Source organism: Vidua chalybeata, chromosome 2 (assembly GCF_026979565.1).
Source record: "Vidua chalybeata isolate OUT-0048 chromosome 2, bVidCha1 merged haplotype, whole genome shotgun sequence".
Lineage (NCBI taxonomy): Eukaryota > Metazoa > Chordata > Aves > Passeriformes > Viduidae > Vidua > Vidua chalybeata.
Genome location: NC_071531.1, coordinates 82,883,380 through 82,902,686, shown reverse-complemented (window position 1 = coordinate 82,902,686; position 19,307 = coordinate 82,883,380). Strand labels below are relative to the sequence as shown.

Here is a 19,307-nt window from a genome sequence, read left to right as displayed (position 1 = left end):
ATAGCTGGGGTCTGGAGATTTTATTATCAGATTTCCATTTACAGGGTGGAAGAATAATGGGGGATCTCAAGCACAGTTTGCGTGTCCGGGCTGAGTATTGGCTTTTGTCTAAGTGGGTCAGGATGGACCGGGGGGAAATGGGGCATTTTCAGTAGAAAATAAATTTGAATTCTCAGGAGGGAGACCTCAGTTAATGAGAAATTGCGCCTCATCATCTTTGGAAAAACCTGTATGGAAATAATTTATGCTGTTTAATTTCTCTGTTCTTTGCAGGTGTTCCTGTTTGTATGCAGAGGTGCTCCCCATTGTTGTCTCTGCAGCCCAGCCTGGTAGTCTTTGTGCTTTCAGTAGAAGCTATAGGGAACGTAATACAGATGAGTCAAATTGTGAAATGCCCTTACAGGGAGGTAGGGATACTCTCCACAAATAATTCTTTTCTGATTGTTTGCCTATCAGTCTGTCCATGAAATATATTACAGATAGTTCAAGAAATTCTATGCAATTCTTGGTATGCCATCCTCGGCAGACCAGTGTTACTGATAATAGGGGAGGCATGATCAAGGGGTATTAATTTTAAATGTCTCTCTTAATTACTAGTTTCAAATTTTTATTATAGGATGCTTCTTGCATATCAGACATTAGATAACTATCACTTGAGCCAAAATACTGGTGGAGATGGTAGACAATATTATGTGTTTATGAAGCTGAAAAACTATGTTGTTCCTGTTACAGACCATATCAACCATTTATTTATTCAGATATCTTCATTCTCCCATCTTTATTAAATTGAGAGGAGGGTGTTTTGAAGCATAGGCTTTTTTCTTGTGGGCATAATCTTTGTGGTAGTCATGGATTTAAGTTAGGGAGAAGCTGAACTGGATGTAAGTGATGGTGCTCAGGGTAAAAGACAGAAGTCAGTGCTCTTAACCTAAATCTAGCAAGATATATTAATTCTTTCCTGAATGTCCCTGGTTACCTGAATTAGGGTAAGATAAATAAACAGATACAACCTGCTGATTAAACACCTGTTATTGTTGTTAATGATTCTCATGTTACTCCTAAGGTAAGCATCTTGTTTTGTTAGACTAGCAATGGATTTGTAATGGATTCTGAGCCCAGCCTCCAACCTTTTGAACTTGGTAATAGTGTGAAGCTACCTGTAGTCCCCTTCCTCAGGGGATCAGTTGGTAAAAAATAGTTATAGAGTGGAATATGAAGCATTCCTGGCTCCATGTGTTGAGAGTAGGCTGGAACAGAAGTAGTAAGTCTTTATCACGAGGGAATATGTTGTGGTCAGCGTGTGGAGCACCCTTTGGCTTGAGGTTTAAGTCTTCCAACATACACTAATGTTAGGTTAACATGTCGGAAAGCCAGGAGGAATTGCATTCATGAGAATTCTTTGGAGTCATAGATCTCTGTTACCTCTGCAAGTGCAAAAGACATTTGGAAGAAAAGTAAAAGGTAACTTGAAAATCAGGTTTTCATCTATTCGGAATGAGCAGTAAAGCCATAAATACAGTCAGTATGTCTCAATTGCTGCAGTTTGGAATCAAAATGCATAATTGTGTATCTGTTTTAAAGGATATTAAATTTCAAATTAGTTTTGTCATTAAACTGGAGAGAAATGTAAATTCCTTCAGAGTCATTTGACACTTTATAGGATGGATTAAAATTGTTCCTTAGAAAGGAGGAATGGTTGCAAGAATGACTCTTCACTTAACATTTTCAAATGAAAAATTCATGCTTCTGAGCAATTACACATAACCTCAGTAAAAACAAAGTCATGTTCATGACAGTGAAGGAATACAAGCTGTCTTGGTGTAAACCATTCTAGAGCAGTACACAGCTGTTTATTCAAAATCATCATTTATTTGTCTCTGGGCAGTTTATTATTGCATTGGATTTGCTCTGGCTCATGCTAACAAAACAATTGAAAGCTAGCATATGTTCTCTCCTCCATATGAATTCTGCAGTTAAAAACTGTTTAATAAGACAGTGTCTTAACAATGTTGAACCTAATTTAATAGCACGTGCTTGTAAATATGTTTAATATCTCCTGCTGTAGCATGTGGTAAAGGGAATATAGTTACATTATTGTCTAAATGTATCTGGAGGGGTTTTGGCCATATGGTTCTAAATCTGTTTTAAAGTAATTATGCCTATTAACTAAAAAAATAAAAAACAGTCCCCTCTGAGCTGATTGACATTCCTCTCAGTAAAACACCCTCACTGCTGATTAGAGGTGTGGAAATAGTAATTTGTTCTAGCATTTAGAAATTTGATTAGACCTCTAATGAAATGGAGCACCTACATGCTGTCTAAATATTCTACCTGACACCAGCTGGATCTCATCCAGTGCGGCGTTGCGTTCTTCTCTCCGGTCCCGGGCGGCTCTGGAGGCCGGCTAATGGCGCTGCCTCTTGGTTGGACCGGGGTTGCCGCGTGTGTGCGGAGCTCTGGGGTTGAGCCTCCGCGTGGGTTTGCCGCGTTCTGTGGCCGACGCTGGGAGGAGGTAAAGGGACGAAGGAGGCACACTTTGTCCTGCGTGGCTGGAGAACTTTTATTCCCATGTGGCTGCCGTGATGGAGGGCAGCATCCGCTCCTAGTGCGTGCGTGGTCAAGATGGCGGCGAGACAAAGGAAGCGTGGGGTTATATAGGGGGTGGGCAGAGGGGGGCGGAAGCTCCCCTCGCCCAGTGGGGACAGGCAACGGGCGAGTGACGTGGACCACGGCAGCCAACGGGAACACAACAGATATGGGTACAGGGTTCTGGGACAAATAGGAATATAGGGATGGGGTGACTGGCACAGAAGTTTCAGGAATGAACCACAAGACTGACATGGGAAAGCTCCAGTGGCAGACAACCTGGAGCAGACCATTGTGAGGGGAAAATGGGGGTACACAGAACGGGCTAACTAACATTATTAAAACCCCTAACTGAACCAACCCGGGATGCAACAATCCTGAGTGGAAGAATACTTGAAATGTTGCTTTACTACAATATGTTTTGTCTCTTGAAGTCAATGTGCTGCCTGCATGCAAATATCCAGTGGCTATTCAGCAGGCAGTGCCTCCCTGGAAATCAGCAACAGGATGTGATTATTCCAGTAAGCAATTATTGCCTGACTGCAATATTTGACTTAGAGTTAGAAAATTAAGGCAACTCTTTATGGAGAAGCACCCATACTACTAACTCTGTAAGCTGGACTTAAGGTGGTTGTGCACATATGTTATACACAGCTTGATGTGTATATGAGGTAGAAAGATGCTGAAGTTCCCAATTTGTCCCTGTTGTTGTCCAGTAATAAGGTGACAACAACACACTCAATAAGAACTTAAAGTTGAAGCACCACATTTCTCTCCCCATTATGAGCTGGCTCGTTCATTTCCCTCCAAAAGCTGATTGCAACACCCGTTATGTGCAGTGGCAGCTGTTTGAGCATCCATGTTTTTTAAGTCCTCTTTAATTCAGTCAGTTTCACTCTAGACCACTATGACTAGAAAAGTCTAAACTGGGACTCTTTTAGTATCCTGCGGTGGAAACTTCCAGTCCCCGTGGTAGGAGACATATCAAAATACTTTAGGAACATTTGAGGTGCTTGGTGTTTATTAGTCAGCAGTTCATTTTGACTGGTTGCCTTCTCCCTGTGAAATCCAGAAGACAGGCTCTAATGCATCTCACTAGAATCAGACATGGCCTTTTGTGTTCTTTCTTTCTTGGTTTTTGTGATTTTTTTTTTTTCAGTTCTGTTTCTCCACCATATTTAATATTTTTACATTTCGCAGTTGCCACATTTAAATAAATGCAGTGGAAAGGATGAACCAGAAGAACTCCTGACTAGTTTATGCCATATTAATGGTTCATAGAATATTTTCATCTTCTTTTCCCTTCAGAAAACACAAACAAATTGTTCAATTACGTTATTATTTTAAGTTTTGTGTTTACTGGGGAAAGACTGGATGAGGTGGTAACATTGGGGGTCATTCATGTAGAATCTGCTCTGAAATAAGTGACTTTTATTCCATCAATTTAAAAGTTGTCTCGCTTCTGTGCTGGTGCTTGACAAGTAGTTAGGAGGAAAGGTGTGTTGGTTGAAAAGGTCAACTTATTGTAATTAAAGGTTGAAGGAGCCTGCAGTCAGCATTGTAGTTCTTCAGGAGAGATGGAGCTTGGTGCCTCTTCCACCAGGGAAGAGTCTAAATTGAAGGAAAGCAGGCTGCAGCCATGGAGGGTATGCTGGGAACATCTTTCACACATGGCTTAGAAAAGCAAGAGGGGACTGGAGGTGGAAGGAGGGTCTCCGTCCATGCCCCTGCTCTTTAGGCCACTAATGCAGAAGGTATTAGATAAAGGTGTAGTTACTTGACCTATTTATCCAACAGAAACTTGCCATACAAGCAAAAGCAGTTTGACTATCCAATGCTGTTGCTGTTTTGTATGGGACACTCCTTTGAGTTAAGTTGTGCCTCATGAATACATAGAAGCAGCATCCAGCCATCCAAAATTATTAATTTGTCTTGTTTGAGAAGGTAGGTCTATGGCGTCAGTTCTTGTTTCCCAGAAAAGTTGGACAAAAAATTGCATCGTCTCACCTCTGTCTGTATAGAGGTAAGGCTGGTGCAAGTAAAGGTTGTGAATGTGTCTCTTAGGAGCTGGGCTCACTCTGCTGAAAAGGTCTCAGTTTGGGTTTAGTGACTTCATTAAGAAAAAGGGCAAGTCGACTGGAGGGCAATGAAGAACATTATTATGCAGTGCATGTTAATCACTCTTCCATAGCTACAGAAGTCATTATTCAAGCAGAGTATAAAATAAGTGAGTTTATTATTTCTTTATTACTTGTTGGTGTTTTTGTTTTTTTGTTTTTTTGTAAAGTCGTTAAGTCACGATACTGTAGCAAAAGCCCTCTTAGTAAAAGTATAGGCAGTACTCTGAGAAAATGGTAGCACCTGCCAGCAGAGGCTGGAGGTAAGTTTCAAGTTCTGTAAATCTGCTGGCCTGGGTGGCTGGAGAGAGCAGGAGTAGCTGATCTGTCTCTGGATGAGTCCTGTATTTACATGCAATAAATCTTCTTTAACAATTAGGAGCCTTCATTTTTGAAAATCAGTGTATCTTTTAAGCTCTGTCTTGAAAATACATTTGTATCTTAGGTCTTTGCTGCCACCAACTCAGCTACATTAAGTCAGTGTGTTTTGGAGATTGTATCTCACTAATGACTCACTTTGGTAAGATGTAGCTTACGATGCAAAATGTTCTAAAAAAAAACAAAAGGGGGAAGAAACTGCCTGACTGCAAGAATTCTTATGGTTGGTGGCTTGTGAATGTGCTACTGAGATGAAGCCTTTCCCCTGTCTGTCTCTTACCCAGACTTTCCCAGATTAATCAAATGTAAAACAGTGTGTCAGCTCCCTGCTGACAGTCTCCTGCCTTTGCAAACAAGACTCCTTGGAGAAATAATTTGTTCTTATTGGTGGCCAATTTAGGATTTCCTATCAGGTGAGAAATCAGAAGGGCTCACCCGTGGTTTTCCATCTGTGGCCTCAGCTCCTGTAAGATTTTTCGGGACTTCCTTCAGGGAGACTGTGTAAGAAGACTTACTTCAGTAAACTCAGAGGCATGGTGTGGATGCCACCTCCTTCTGAAAAATGTTTACAAGTCTGCTAATCAAAAGAGGCTTAAAGTCCTGGCTTAGACAGCAAGGCGCTTGCTCTTGGAAATTGTACCTTTAGGCTAGATGTAAAGCATGTTAGTCAGGGAGATTTTATTTTCGTCTGGCACATTCTTTCTGTTTGAGTCATCAACCGAAGAAAGATGGCAAAAAAAAGGTTTCTCTTAAATCAGGATGATATTGCTCCTTTTGAATGTCCAGGAGGGCCATCCCTTCCCACACAGAGCGAGGAGAACAGCATCAGTGTGCCTTACATTATTTGAACTGTCACAGAGATGTCAGTGATCATCAGTTGTACATAAGCATTTGTCCAAGAAACTTGTGCCAAGGGGGCTTCTCATTTTCTTTAAAAAACTTTTCAATTGATTACCCGAAAATTTTAAGGAACATTGGCTACAAATTTCGCTATAAATTAGAAACCTTATGTTTCTGGCTCATGTTTTCATGTTTTGATGTTGTCTTGAATGTTAACGCAAGCAGCTTAAAGTTCTTCATGGTGAGGTAGCATAGCCAATATGTGCTTATATTCTTCCAGTACCATCTATCTAAATAAACATTCTCTGCCCATTAGGTGAGTAGTGAGGGTCATAAGTCTATTGTCTTCATGTTTTAAGGCATTAAAACATAAAGACAATAGGCATTTTTTTTCTTCACCTTTTTAAAATTTAAATTGAGGAAACTTCTGATGAGATGCATTCGGAAAATGGGAATAGTAGCACTGGCTTCCTAAAACCATGTTAATAAAGAACTGAAGTGTAATGTACTTCAGATTCTGAAGTAAATTATATGGTACCACCTGTGTTGAACAGGCAGTGTAGGAATGTGCTCACCCAGGTACTAAGGAGCTCCATAACATGGCTTGCATCATCTCCCCTGGATTAGCACAGTGCTTATTTCTGAAATGGTTCAGTTTGGCTAAAATGCTTCCTTGCTTGGGGGATGCCAATTCCTATCTCTATTAGAAAATAAGTTCCATTGTTAATAGGACGTGAAGAATAAGTATTATTTTTGAACCAATCTATTGCAGATATATGACAGCATTAGGACAGATACAGTGGGTTAGATTGCAGCTCATATTCCAGTCTCTGACAGTGGCCAAGGGAAGATATTGAAGAAAGGAGACACAAAATGGAACAGTTTATTATGCACTCCCACAGCACTATCTCCCAGAATCCAAGTATTTGCCATTTAAAATCTTCCTGAGCTGGAGGTGAATTTTCCATATTTAATAACTGTTCTTCTATTTCTCTTCCATGAACTTGAATTCTTCACTTTTAAACACATTCTGGCTTTTTGTCTGTAGCATCTTAGAGCAAGGATTTCCACAGCTTAGTTGTACATTTTGGAAAAGGCTAAGTATCTCTGCTTGAGCTTGTCACCTGCTGGTTGGTTCATAATTTTTTATTGAAGGTGGCAGAAGCACACTATGCATGGACTGTGACAGCAAGGAGGCAATCAATTAAAATTATTTGACATGCTTGTGGCAGCAACATCAGCAGCTCAGAGTTGCTGTTTCCAAGACTCAAGCTCTACTGTGTTTCACAATCGTGTATGAAAAAGATGGCAGAAAACTAGCTGAAGGAGCTCCAGTACTGAGCAGAGCACATTTCCCTCTTTAATCTGTGTGAGAAGATTTTGTTTTCTAAATCTTGGCGAGTTACTTCCATGTCATTTAAGATAGTTCATACACAGAGATTCAAAATAACTGCTGTGATCATTTGGTACATTAAAGGTATGGGAAAAGCAGTTTGAAAGCCCATGCTTGTGCCATTCGCTTGACTTCCGTATGTCTCTGAATAGAATTTGGTTTTATGTGGTACTTGGTTAGTGAAAGGTGCTTGGGAGTGTAAGTCTACAGCAGCATTTACTACTCAGCAAAGAGATGGTGTCCTAGAAATTTTTATCAAGCTGAAAACACTGCAAGGACACGGATTTATCAGAAAGGAGTGTTGACAGGGGCACATGCTAAGTTTATTTCTGGAGTGTGGGGCTTCTGCTCATGTACCTCTTCCCTGAAATGTAGCGAAGAAGCACCTGTGATACGCTCCAGGTAGCAAAATGTGTCTGCAGTGGATTTGCTGCTCTTCTGATAAAATTCAGATTTCCCACTTCTATGTCCTGGTTCAGTGGCTGATCAGGGGAGCAGGCAGAGTGCACCTCCTACTGAATTTTAAAAGAACTGCAAGAAGAGTAAGCTGTATAGTGACATTGCAGGGTGAAAAGTAGTGGAAATGCCTGGGAAGCTGGATTGTGTGATTTAAAATCTCATAGTTACAGGTCAAACAGGTTTTCACATGGAAAAGGTCCTCAACCTTTGCCTTCTTGAGTTACATTCTGTGGTAGATTTCCACCACACTTGGCTTGTGAAGATTTTTCAGCATTTGGTAGTCTGTAAACATGAAGTGTCTGACATTAGTCACGAACATTGCTTGAATAACACCGCGGGCAGCAAAATACTTTGTGTGGCCAGGAGACCAGTGCAGAAGACCTTGTTGCTTTTATTAGTCTGTCATGCAGGTAAGTTGAAGCTGGGAAGGAAACCATTTTAGTAAGCTGGTGCAGAGGTCAGAGCACAGCTTCCTCCCCTGCAGCTGTGGGGGACTGAGATGCTAATCAGAGGAGGATACTGTTCTTTTTTCCATTAAATTGCAAAGGTAGGACTCCATACTTGCTGTTAGCAGATCTCTTTTTGTTCACTCAGAGCTGTCAAGCTTCATTTATCTGGTTTCTCAAGCCTGTTGTGCAGCAGACTTGCCTGACTTAGGAACTGTTAACTAAGGACTTCTTCAAAACCAGTGAAGCCAAGTCTTTAAAGCTGACTTGCAGAAGAGCAGCAGTTGTGCTAGCGACTGCTGTGTAGGCATAATCTCAAGAGTCTCACTTTGGTAGAAATCCAAATCCTAATGTTTAGGGCACACTGTGCCTAAAATGTCTCTCTCTGCTCTTTGTTACAATGAATGCAACACCAGTAACAAAGAGGAGAGATGAGAGAATGCAGCCTTGATGATGGTCCCAAGTTAAAAATTCACCCAGTCTGTTTTTATAGTAACATGCTGTTAAATGCATCTTCTTTTCTATAAACCCTTGGTGATGATGGTCTCTGCTGAAACACTGTAGCATTTGAGGATTTTCTAGCATGAATTGCAGTGGAGTCCTTTCAAGACTTCCTTTAAAAAATTGTCCGAGTGTTGTGTAGTGTACTGCCCTTATATTAATTTAGTGATTCCGTTATTTAGCATCTTTGAAATACTTGCAAATACCAAAACCAAACAACAAAAAAACACCAAACCCTGGGTCACTTTCTTAACTGTAGGAGGATGACATTATGCATTTACAGTATGGATGAATACCATTCTATTTTGCTTGCTTACAAGGCATGTCTTTTTAGACAACACTTCTATTAAAAATTTGGTAGAGCATTCCTGGGAGACAGTTCTGCCAGAGATACATGATGGATTTGCATACCTCAGGGGTCTTTCTCTCTTTTTGTTTTTTAATCTCCAATTGGCAGTATGCCCAATAAATGAAATGTGTGTGTGTGTTTATGAACTGAAGTATTTAACCATTCAATTAATGTATTGTAAAGAGGCTGTGCTCTCAGTCGTTAATTTAGGTATTAATTCAGGCCTGTCAAAGCAGCTGCTGTTCCGATTGCACTTTCTAGCAAATGTTTGTTGTACCTGTTGGCAGTGTTCTGCTGCATGGATCCAATGGGGAGGTTGATCCAGTCTCTCTGTAAGAGGATGGAGGCTACATGTGTGACCACAGTCACTGCCCTTGCCCACGCTGAGCCTGCAGCCTCCTGAGCACATGGGACCCTTCTGGCAGAGTGAAACCAGGCTTGGTTAGATGGGCTGTGCTCAGGCAGGACAAGGCAGCCCTCTGCATGGAGGCAGGGGATTAAAGGATATGCTGTGCTGCTTCAGAGAGCCTTTCTTAACACGCAGCGCTCCTGTCCTGGCTGATGAGGAGACAGGTTAACTCAGTGCAGTTTTGCCAACTTAATGGCTAAAGGCTATGTTCTTGGAACTAGATAATGCTGGTATGTCTCAGTATGTCAGATGTGGACTAAACCTGAAGGTGGAAGGGAGCCAAGGTACAGATGAAACAAGTCCCAGCTGAAACCACTGAAGTTTTCTAACTTTTGCTCTTAATATCTGGTGCTGTTGAAACATAGAAAATGCTTTTCTGCTGTGCTTGTAGTGTATTGAGTCATCTAGACATTCACTCACAAGATCTTCTGTCCTGAGGGCAGTTTTTGAGGAGCATACAAACTCCAGTGTTACTGCTGGGTGTGGAGGGAGGGAAGTGAAGTTCTCCATGGACACATGAGAGAAGCATTGTTTCTCCTTTTTTCTATTCTCCCCATAATTTTAGTTTTGGGTTTTTTTTTTTTTTTTTGTTTGGTTTTATGAGTGGTTTTTTGAAGGCTGAAGTAGACCAGAAGACCATTTGTTGTCTGCTGGTGATACGTGCTTTGCTGGTCTTCAGACCAATACCTGGTTAGTCATGAAGTGTTGTTAGTCTGTGGTGAAAATTCAGGCTTTCCATGACACAGTTGTTCTCACCCTGAGTTAGACATCACCTTCCTTTTTTCATTTTAACCTGCAGGCAGCTGGCTAACTCTGATTTGGCCTGTGTTTGGTCAGTTGAGTTTCATCCTTGGTATCTGAGAACAACTGGGGCATGAGTAAGAAGTCAGACTTTGAGGTTTGGCTTATATTTAATGGAAGTGATCCTCAAGAAACAAGGAAGTAGAAAAAGTAGCTGTTTGTCTCTCATCCTTTTCAAGTGTTAAAAATCAGTGTTTATGTTTGACTTGGCACCATTAGTTGAGCAAATTTTCTTGTGAAAGTCTGTCCATTTTTCTATTTAGGAGCCTCAGATTTACTTACACAGCTAGATGCACTCTGAACTTCAGTCGATATTAAGTTACAGGTGTGTCTTTAACTTGATACATTTAGATCTATTCTGACCAAAAAGAAAAGTGAAATACAGTTCCGATTTCTTAAATAGTGTTTTTTAGCATACTTTTTACTCTGGTGTTTGGCTTGTGGTCCTTGTCTGTCTGCTCCCAGTTGCAGCTGGAGGTTGGTTTTGGTTCATAGGAATGATCTCCAGGACAAGGAGAGAGACACAGCAGTAGGAGTAGTAAGGATGCAGATGTAGGTTTGCTTCATGGAAAAGGTGATAGGCTTTTCTGCCAGTAACTTTGTGTTCACTGCCGAGTTTTTCTCACATGGGGTGAGTGTACCGGATAACTATTGCGGGACTTCTCCTGCCTGACCATCCATCTTGGGTTGGGTAGAAATTGCTGACCTTTGGTTTCTAATTAGTGTGGATTGTGTTCTTAATAGCTGGTAGAGGGACTGGAACTTGGGATAGGCTTCCTTTTATTGTGTGAAATCCAAAAGGGCTGTAACCTGTTAACAGAGCAAAAGCTCTCCATCAATTGTACTACATTGGCTCTTTTCCCAGCTCTTTGCACCACTTCATCAGCTGTGAGGCACAAAGATGCCAAATTCTTAATGTTAAAAGTTACTGGTTTAAGTATTTTGAAATGCTATTCCATTTAAAAAAAGATTTCCTGCTGTTTGACTTCCTCTGCTAATTTTCATCTTTATGGCTTAGCTTGCATTTTTGGAGTTGGACAATCTGTCAAGAGGAAGAAACTGTTGCAAAATCACTTGAAATACCCCTAACAAATGACCGTAGGCTAGGACTTTTGCTTTGTGAACTCTCAACATTTTGACATTGTTTGTTCTGAACATTTCTTTTATTGCTTCTGGAGTTATATTCTGGGTTTAGTTATAGGAATAAGTCAGCTGTAAGGAGGAGTTCTGCACTGCCTGCAAATAAAGTGTTATGTGTCATTCAAATCATTGGTCTTCACATTTTTGTCTTTTGGCTTTTCTTTTTCTACAGAAATTGTTTTGAATAACAAGACACCAAGGTTTACCCTTAAAATGTGTATCTAAATTTTTGAAGTTGCAATTGAAACTTCATGTGAGATGAATTGTAAATATGTTCTGAAGCTGTAAAGCTCCCAATTTTATTGCATTAGATGCCATAAACAGATTTTTTTCTTTAAAGAATGATACATCAATAAATTGTTGTCAATAAATGTCAAAATTTCACAGCTTTGCTGGATATACTTCTTCAATCAGTGTCTCCCAAGAGAACTGTTGTGTGAAGACAAGTAAACTGTGACTATTGAGGTTTTCATTTTAGTCAGCAAGATTATGTGTTGTTTTAACTATTACATTAATCCTCTGCAAATTTACAACGAATAATAAAGTTACCACCTAAAATGAATTGGATGCATCCTAAATTTCTGCCACATTTCTAAACTGCTCTTCCTCTGCCAAGGTTGGGTGGCTAAATCAAAAGGCAACTAGGCATGCACAGAAAGAAACAAAATCCCTCCTGCATCCTAGGGAAGAGTTTGAATAAAAGTAGAATGTTAAGACACAACCAGTATTCAGATAACTTTTTTTAATGCTTTCTTCTGTTTTCAGTGAGGATGGAATAAGCAGATGGTCCAGTATGACTGTATGACTAAAATTGTGTTACAATTTCACAATTTTACAAATCAGAGCATTTGACTGTAATTAGAGCCAGTTGAAGTAGACCCTGTTCCAGAATCCAAGAACCAAAAGTGAAAATATGTTAAGTAACTACAGTGGGAGTAGGAGAAACTAGTTTATAGGCAGGGTTTTAACCAGCAGCAGCAGCAAATAATGCTGCTTGTAATGTAAACTAAAATTCAAGGCATTTGTGTCTGTCAGTTGAAAACCAAATGTGGGCTCCATGACAATAAGTCTGTGAGATTGAACTGGTGTATTTTGAATTTGAAGAACTGTAAGATAAAGCTGAGACTGGGGAAAAAACTATTACTTTGGTGAGATTCACCCCCAGATAGGGAATCCTAAACCTGGTTTTCCATTCCCACCCAGTGACAGACTTGACTCAGATTATTGCTGCAGATGATAATGAGTATTTTCAAGAGAGAGACTACTGAATTTAAATAACAAAGATCCTTACAAATGCTAGATGGTAGCAAAATGACTTGTAGATTATAATGTAAGAAAAGGTTTCATAAATAATAAGTTACTCATTACCTTCCCCCCCCCAAAATATTTTCTGCTTGTTTAGGAAAAAGAGTTTGTTCCTCAGGAGAAGCTAATTTTGGGTTGCCCTTAGGATTTATATTTGATCTGATGTTGTTTATTATCCTGATGTCTTGGCAATGTGGCAGGTGTTGTGAGAGTGGAGGTTCTGAGCCCCTTCATGAGTGTTTCCCAGACACTTGCACTGCTCTGAGAGCTTGCAGGGACACAAGTGGCAGCACTGTCATGGCTAACAAAATTCTCTCTTGAATGTTTCTTCCCTGTGATTCCCCTCCCCCCATCCCATTGAAGCATGACCACCTTGATGTCAAGTTCAGGATGAATTAGATTTTATGTGCCATGTGCATAAGAAGCCTCCCTGCACCCACACCAGTGCAAGCACTTGCTTCTTGCCCATGTAGATATGCAGAAGTGCTTCCTAAAGCAGCTGTTTGATCAGCCCCACCAGCTAGCACTTCCATTCTCAAGCAAAACAGTCTCCTTTTACAGCTTGCTAAAAATAGCCATTTCTTAAAAGCCTGAGGACACGGTGATTCATGTGGTGAAGACGAAGAAAGGTTATTTCTTTTGCTTTGGGCTTTGGGAGGAAAGCTGCTGTGCTATGCCAGTGCCAGCTGGGCTCTTGCTTGCTCCCCCTTGGCCTTCATGGCCACATCACCAACCCCAGTGGGTCTGGCATTCCCTCAAAAAGGAACTAGTCTTAATGTAAATGGAAATTGTTCTTACTCTAGCAATGTGTTTCTGGAGGATCATGAAGCAGAAAATGACTGGTAGATGTGCGTGCAGCATTTTAGTTGCTGAGCAACCTGTTTCTTGCTCCAGCCTTTTAGCAAAAGAATCCAATTTCAAATAAGATATTTGGGGCCCTGGCTGACTTAGTTATAGTTAGTGTAATCTGCAAAGACTACTTGGACAGGAAAACAAAATGCCTTTCTTGGAAAACAAGGAGCTTTGCAAGAATTTTCACTATAAAGGGCCATAAATCTACACTGTTGCTTTCTAATTCCCATATACTGTTTTTATGTTTGAATTCTTGGGTGGACCTTAAGTCATTGTTCTAGATAAAGCATGCCCAGAAGCAGTGGTTCTTATCTACAGCTCAACAAAGCCAACATTATTTTTCTCAATGCTTGTAAACTTTGCGTGTTTTTATTTATAGCATCCCAAGAACTTGTGCAACCAGATGATGTTTGTGCCTTTTCTCCTCACAAGCTCGTTTTAACCAGTTTTAATAAAATAAAAGCTTTGGCAAGAAGGCAAAATAATCTTACTTGATGGAAGGGAAGAATATCCACTTCTAATATCAAAAAAACCCAGCTCCCTGTAAATGTCTAGTGATAGAACTTGTCAGCTTGAATGATCATGTTTGGGCTTTTGGGGTTTTGTTCTTGTTTTAGTTGTTTGTCTTTTTTTTTTTTCCCAGGCTTGTGTTTTTTTAGAATTGCCAGCACCTGAAAGGAGTTGGGTTTTGTTCTTTTTGTAGTAGATTTAACATTTTTCATGTCTGACTATCTCCTGGACTCTCTGTCATCATTCACAGGAATTAACTGTTGATACTTGCCTATATTCACCCACCCAAGTACCTTTTCCTCCTTTCCTCAGCAGTAGCTTATCTGCAGGCACAAAGGAGTAATAGCAGTCACACTGAACGGGAAAACAGGGGAATGGAGCCCAGATCCTGCCAGAAGCAACAAAGGGATTTTTTTTTGCCATGATCTGGCCTTAGGGACCAGCTTTGCAGAGCCTGAAGAAGGTACAGATCAGAGAGCAGGATGGAGAAGGTTCAGCTCTGGTATGCTCCAGCAAAAGGTGACAGTGTACAGGTATCCAAGTTGTATCTCTCACACAAGCCGCTTCCTTCAGATTATTTAGTGTGAAATAAAGGTTTTAAACTTTAATTTCTAGATAACCTTCATAAACCAAGTAAAATCCAAGCTTGGATCCAGTCTTGGAAAGCATTTATTTTTTTAATGTTGGTGGAAGTGACTGGCTACTGGCAAGACTGTATTCGAGGGCAGAAGATGTCTTCCTGTGCCTTGTGTAACTGTGTGAGGAAGGGGTTGCATGTGCAGATACCAGGACTCTCTTCACCATTTCTTCATACTTTAGATTGAATACTTTTTGTACATGAGAAGTATTTTACAGGATTTTTGGAGCTGTGACAGTAGGCAGCAGATGCAGGAAGTTGTCTCCTGGCTGCTGGGCTTCATGCAGTTGATCCAGCTTATTTCTGCATCTTTTAGCAGCTAATTGTTCCAAAGTCACAAATTCAATTGTCCTGCGAGAGTTTGCTTTGGAACATCTTTCCTGAATAATCATTGCTGATTTTTGCATGTTATTCCTTAATCTAATTTAGAAAGGACAGGATGTTTTTAAGGATCAGGACAATAGCTATGCAGCTCCAGTGGCTTGTATGGAAATCAGTGGTACATTCATTATGGGACTGGCACTGCTGTTTGTGCACACACAGCAGTTAAGCTTAAATCCCCCCTGCTAGAGGTATCTAAGAGTCATTTGTTATGGAAAACTTCAGACTTTTATGTTAGGGGCATGAAATACTTAGTATGCAAATCCAATACTGCTGTTTATGGATAACATATTAAGAGTCACCAACACTGTGGTTCCAATTAGGCACTTGAGACAAGTGTGCAGCCAGCCAGATAGGTGGAAAATAACCATAAAGAAGAAAAGAAGAAAAGACAAGAAGCAATGACAAGAAGCAACTGCTTTAAATTATTGCAAGGGAAATTCAGATTAGACATTAGGAAAATTTTAACGGTTTGAGGAGTTAGTCACTGAAATAAATGACCCGTGGAGAGGAAGGAACCTCCAGGAGAATTGGACCAACACCGTTCAGGAATCACGTGGACAGTGTTGGTCCTGCCCTTTGATGAGTCGGAGGAGCAGGCAGCCGCCCCAGGTCCTCTTCGCTCCTCTGGTTGGCAGCACAGTTTATCTTAGTCCAGTTTCTTATCCCTAACAAATCAAAAAAGTCCTCTGGCTCTTATTACGCTATCAGCTTGTTCTGTACTAAATATATCCTCCTGCCTTGGAGCTGGGGTTTGCACACCAAGGCTCGTCCTGTGTGCAGTGTGCTCCAGGCTCGGCAGTGAGCCAGGTGGCCTTTTCATCAGATTTCTTGAAAATGCATGTAACTGGGTCTTGCTGGTTTGCTTTTCATGCAAATATTTGGCACAAAAAGTTCTCACGCTCTTCACAACACTAAGGATCTCATCAGATGCTGATACTGAAAAAAACCAGCATCTTGCTTATAATTTCCTGAGTGTGGTTTTTTTTTTCCCTCCATTTTCAAACTTCCATTCAATCCAGTAAAATGGCTAATTTTAGCATCACACCACATGTTTTGTTGCTGTTGTCTGTGTATCTTCAAACTGGCCTGTACACCAACTGGGATTAGATTTTTGGGGTTTGTTTCTGCTTTACCCCTGCCCAAAATTGGTGCTGTTCCTTGCCAAAATGAATGCCATTCCTTCATGCAAAGTACAGGGGATACAAAGCTGATCTAATGTGGTGTGGTGCCATATATCCTCAGTGAACATCCAAGGGGCTTTGAGAAGAGAATAGAATCCAGACCTTGAAGATCTCATCTTGTGAAGTGAATATGTAATTCCTGACAGTGACTGAACTATGTGATTGTTTTGCAGGAAAAGAGAGTACACGTCTCCCCGCCGTTGACAAGAGGACCAAGTGCCTTTATACCAGAGAACGAAGTAAGTTTGCAGTTAGCTGGGCTGGGTGATAATTTTGAAAATAATGACACTGAAGGATGGTTCTGTGACCCTGCTTATTCCATGGTACCTGGGTGAGCTCCCTTGAAAGCAAAAGCAATGGTTTCTCTGGAGCAGGTTCCAGTGGGTAAGACCCACCCCATCCTTTCACACAAGTGGTACTATTTGACATCTTTTCTGTCACCTGCATTCCCGGAGACAGCCATGAGTGACAGCTCTGCTCTTCTCGGGTGAATATGAACACATTATTTGTAATGCCAGACATGAAGGGAGGCCTGTCCAGTATTGCAGCAGTGTGATTATGTAGCTCTCAGAGCAGTGCCTGACCTTCAGTTTGAGAGAACCTGCAAATATGACTTCGCTCCTTAGACTGTAGCTGTGGCTCTTGAGAGCATTTATGGTTGAAAGGTAGGAGTGGATTTCAGACTCAAGATTTCTACCATGACAAATGCCAACTGTGGTTTGTTAAAAAATGACTGCCTTTCTCCCTCATTCCTTGTCATGAAATAGTACAGTAAATAGAGAGGGTTTAGTGACAGAATAGTAACACACTGAAGTGATAATAGCACTACTGGTGTCAAATGTTGCTTTATTGTTGCAATGGAAAGAATATGGGTGGAGAAATAATGACTTAATTGTAAAGGTTCCTATTAACATGCCACAAGGCTTTTAGCAGAATTTTAAAAAAAAAGTCTGTGGATGGAAATAAATCAGAAGGAAGCACATGCACAGTATGAAGAGGATAGTAATAGAGATGGAGGTAAAGCTTAGAAATAATCATATGGCATATTGCTATGGCTAACATAGCAACAGCACAGTCCTACAGGATTATATTTTAATTCTGTCAGCAGAATGTCTTTCTATAACTTGCACTGTTACAAGGAAAATTCCTGACAAGCTGGAGAAGATTAGAAACCTTACCAGAGACATAAAAACTATGATTTCCACAAGAAACCACTAAATGAGACAAGAGTCTCTTAAATACATGAGAGATACACTTGCTGAAGAATCAGGGGGACTCCTAGGAGTGGAGCAACGTATATACAGGGAGATAAAATGGTCTCTAATGTGTGAATAAAGTTCTGATGGTAAAAACATTATTAAGGACAACTGAGAAGGCATCAGTTTGTCTATAAAACACAGAAAAGCTGCCATAGTGAAGATACACATGTAAAAAGGATGGAGCTGCCTAACTGTGTAGCTGCTTCTCCCATTTCTTTCTGGCCCACAAATCAAACCAGGAAAGTACAGTGGTGAGAAATGAAAATGTAGTATGTTTTGTTTCTTTGCATGTGACTCCTATATAAGATCTGATAGAAAAATATTTGAGATATGGTCCACTCATCAGCCCATCATAAAGAAGAAAACATATTTTAAATAGAATATTTCAGCAAAAGCGTTGTGCTTCTTGGTTTTAGGCACTTTCTACCTTCATGTGCAGTAAAACAGCTAAAATATGTTCGCATTTCATGGTGTTTGCAATAGTAAGCTGGCTGGTTTATTACTGCACAGTGTCAAAATAAATACTGGGTATTCTAGTGTTGTGCTTGCAACTTCAGTGGTGAACATGTTGAGAATGGCTGTTCCTGGTGATAAACACTGAGTAATAGCGCTCATACTGTGTTAGGGCCTGCAATGCAAGAGCTACTTACTGTTCTGCTGTTTCATTTCATCTTGTGCCCAAGGTTTGGATTGGTTTGAATAATTAAAGAACAGCTTTTGTTTAAAGAAAGCATTAAATTCATATTCTAAATAATAGCTGAATGTTATGGACAAATTAGCATTTGATCTCCTCTTCAATTATACAGGCACAGAAGGGGTAGATTGCCAGGCTGTTTCTATATTTTAGTTATATAATCCAGTTCCTCTCCATTAATTTTGAAATTGATTTTAGGGCTGAGCTCTCAGGTGGTGTGTGTCTATACAGGTTGTCTTCCATAAAGAATTTACTTTCCATTTAGCTCTTACTTACTTTCAGCTCTCTGTACAGGTTTGATTTCAGCATCTGCAACTTCCTCTGTTTCAAGAAGATGCAGAGAAAAATGGTTTTGCGTTTTTTAGAAACATATAAAAAATAACAGAGGATCGGTGTAAAGTGCTCTTCAGTTCTCAGTATACAAGTAGGATCTGTGTGTGTGTATTTGCATTCATGCAGGCATGTATGTTTGCAAATATACATCCAGAACTCCATAATTGTCTTTAAGCCTGGATACAGATAAACCTTTCATACCACAGTGTGTTTCTCCCAGGGCTAAAGCTAGAGAAAATCTCTCCCTCTGTTAATATTTCTTCATCTTATTTTCAAGGTTATGCAAGCAAACGGTTTGGATGAACGTACTAATCTTCTTGTGGAAGAATATTCTACGTCTGGTCGCCTGGACAACATCACACAGGTCATGAGTATTCATACTCAATACCTGGAGTCTTTCCTCCGCAGCCAGTTCTATATGCTGCGCATGGATGGGCCCCTTCCTTTGCCCTACAGGCACTACATTGCTATCATGGTATGTACCAACAGGCTGCAGCTCTGGCTTCTGTATTTAAAAAAAGACAGAATAAAGGAAGAATTTAGAAAGGAGAAATTAGGGTGGTATTTTGACAGAGGCTGATTTTTTTGTTGTAGATTTTTATCACAGTAAAACATGCCTAGCCGGAAGGTTTTCAGTGAAAGGGGAGAATTGGCAACCTACATCATGCCCTGTTTCCCACAGTGATGCTCCTCTCACATGCCCACATCACTGTGCAGCAGTAGGATGAGATGC

The 19,307-nt window shown here is 40.4% G+C and overlaps 1 protein-coding gene across 2 annotated transcripts in view; it reads left to right on the top strand.

The window, feature by feature from the left end:
* Window positions 1-19,307, top strand: part of SESN3 (sestrin 3) — a 38,245-nt gene that overhangs the window by 6,868 nt on the left and 12,070 nt on the right. For both annotated transcript variants that reach the window (XM_053931824.1, XM_053931814.1), the window contains exons 2-3: window positions 16,462-16,527; window positions 18,852-19,049. In XM_053931824.1, the coding sequence (XP_053787799.1) occupies window positions 16,462-16,527; window positions 18,852-19,049 (264 nt within the window). The remainder of the gene's footprint in view (window positions 1-16,461; window positions 16,528-18,851; window positions 19,050-19,307) is intronic.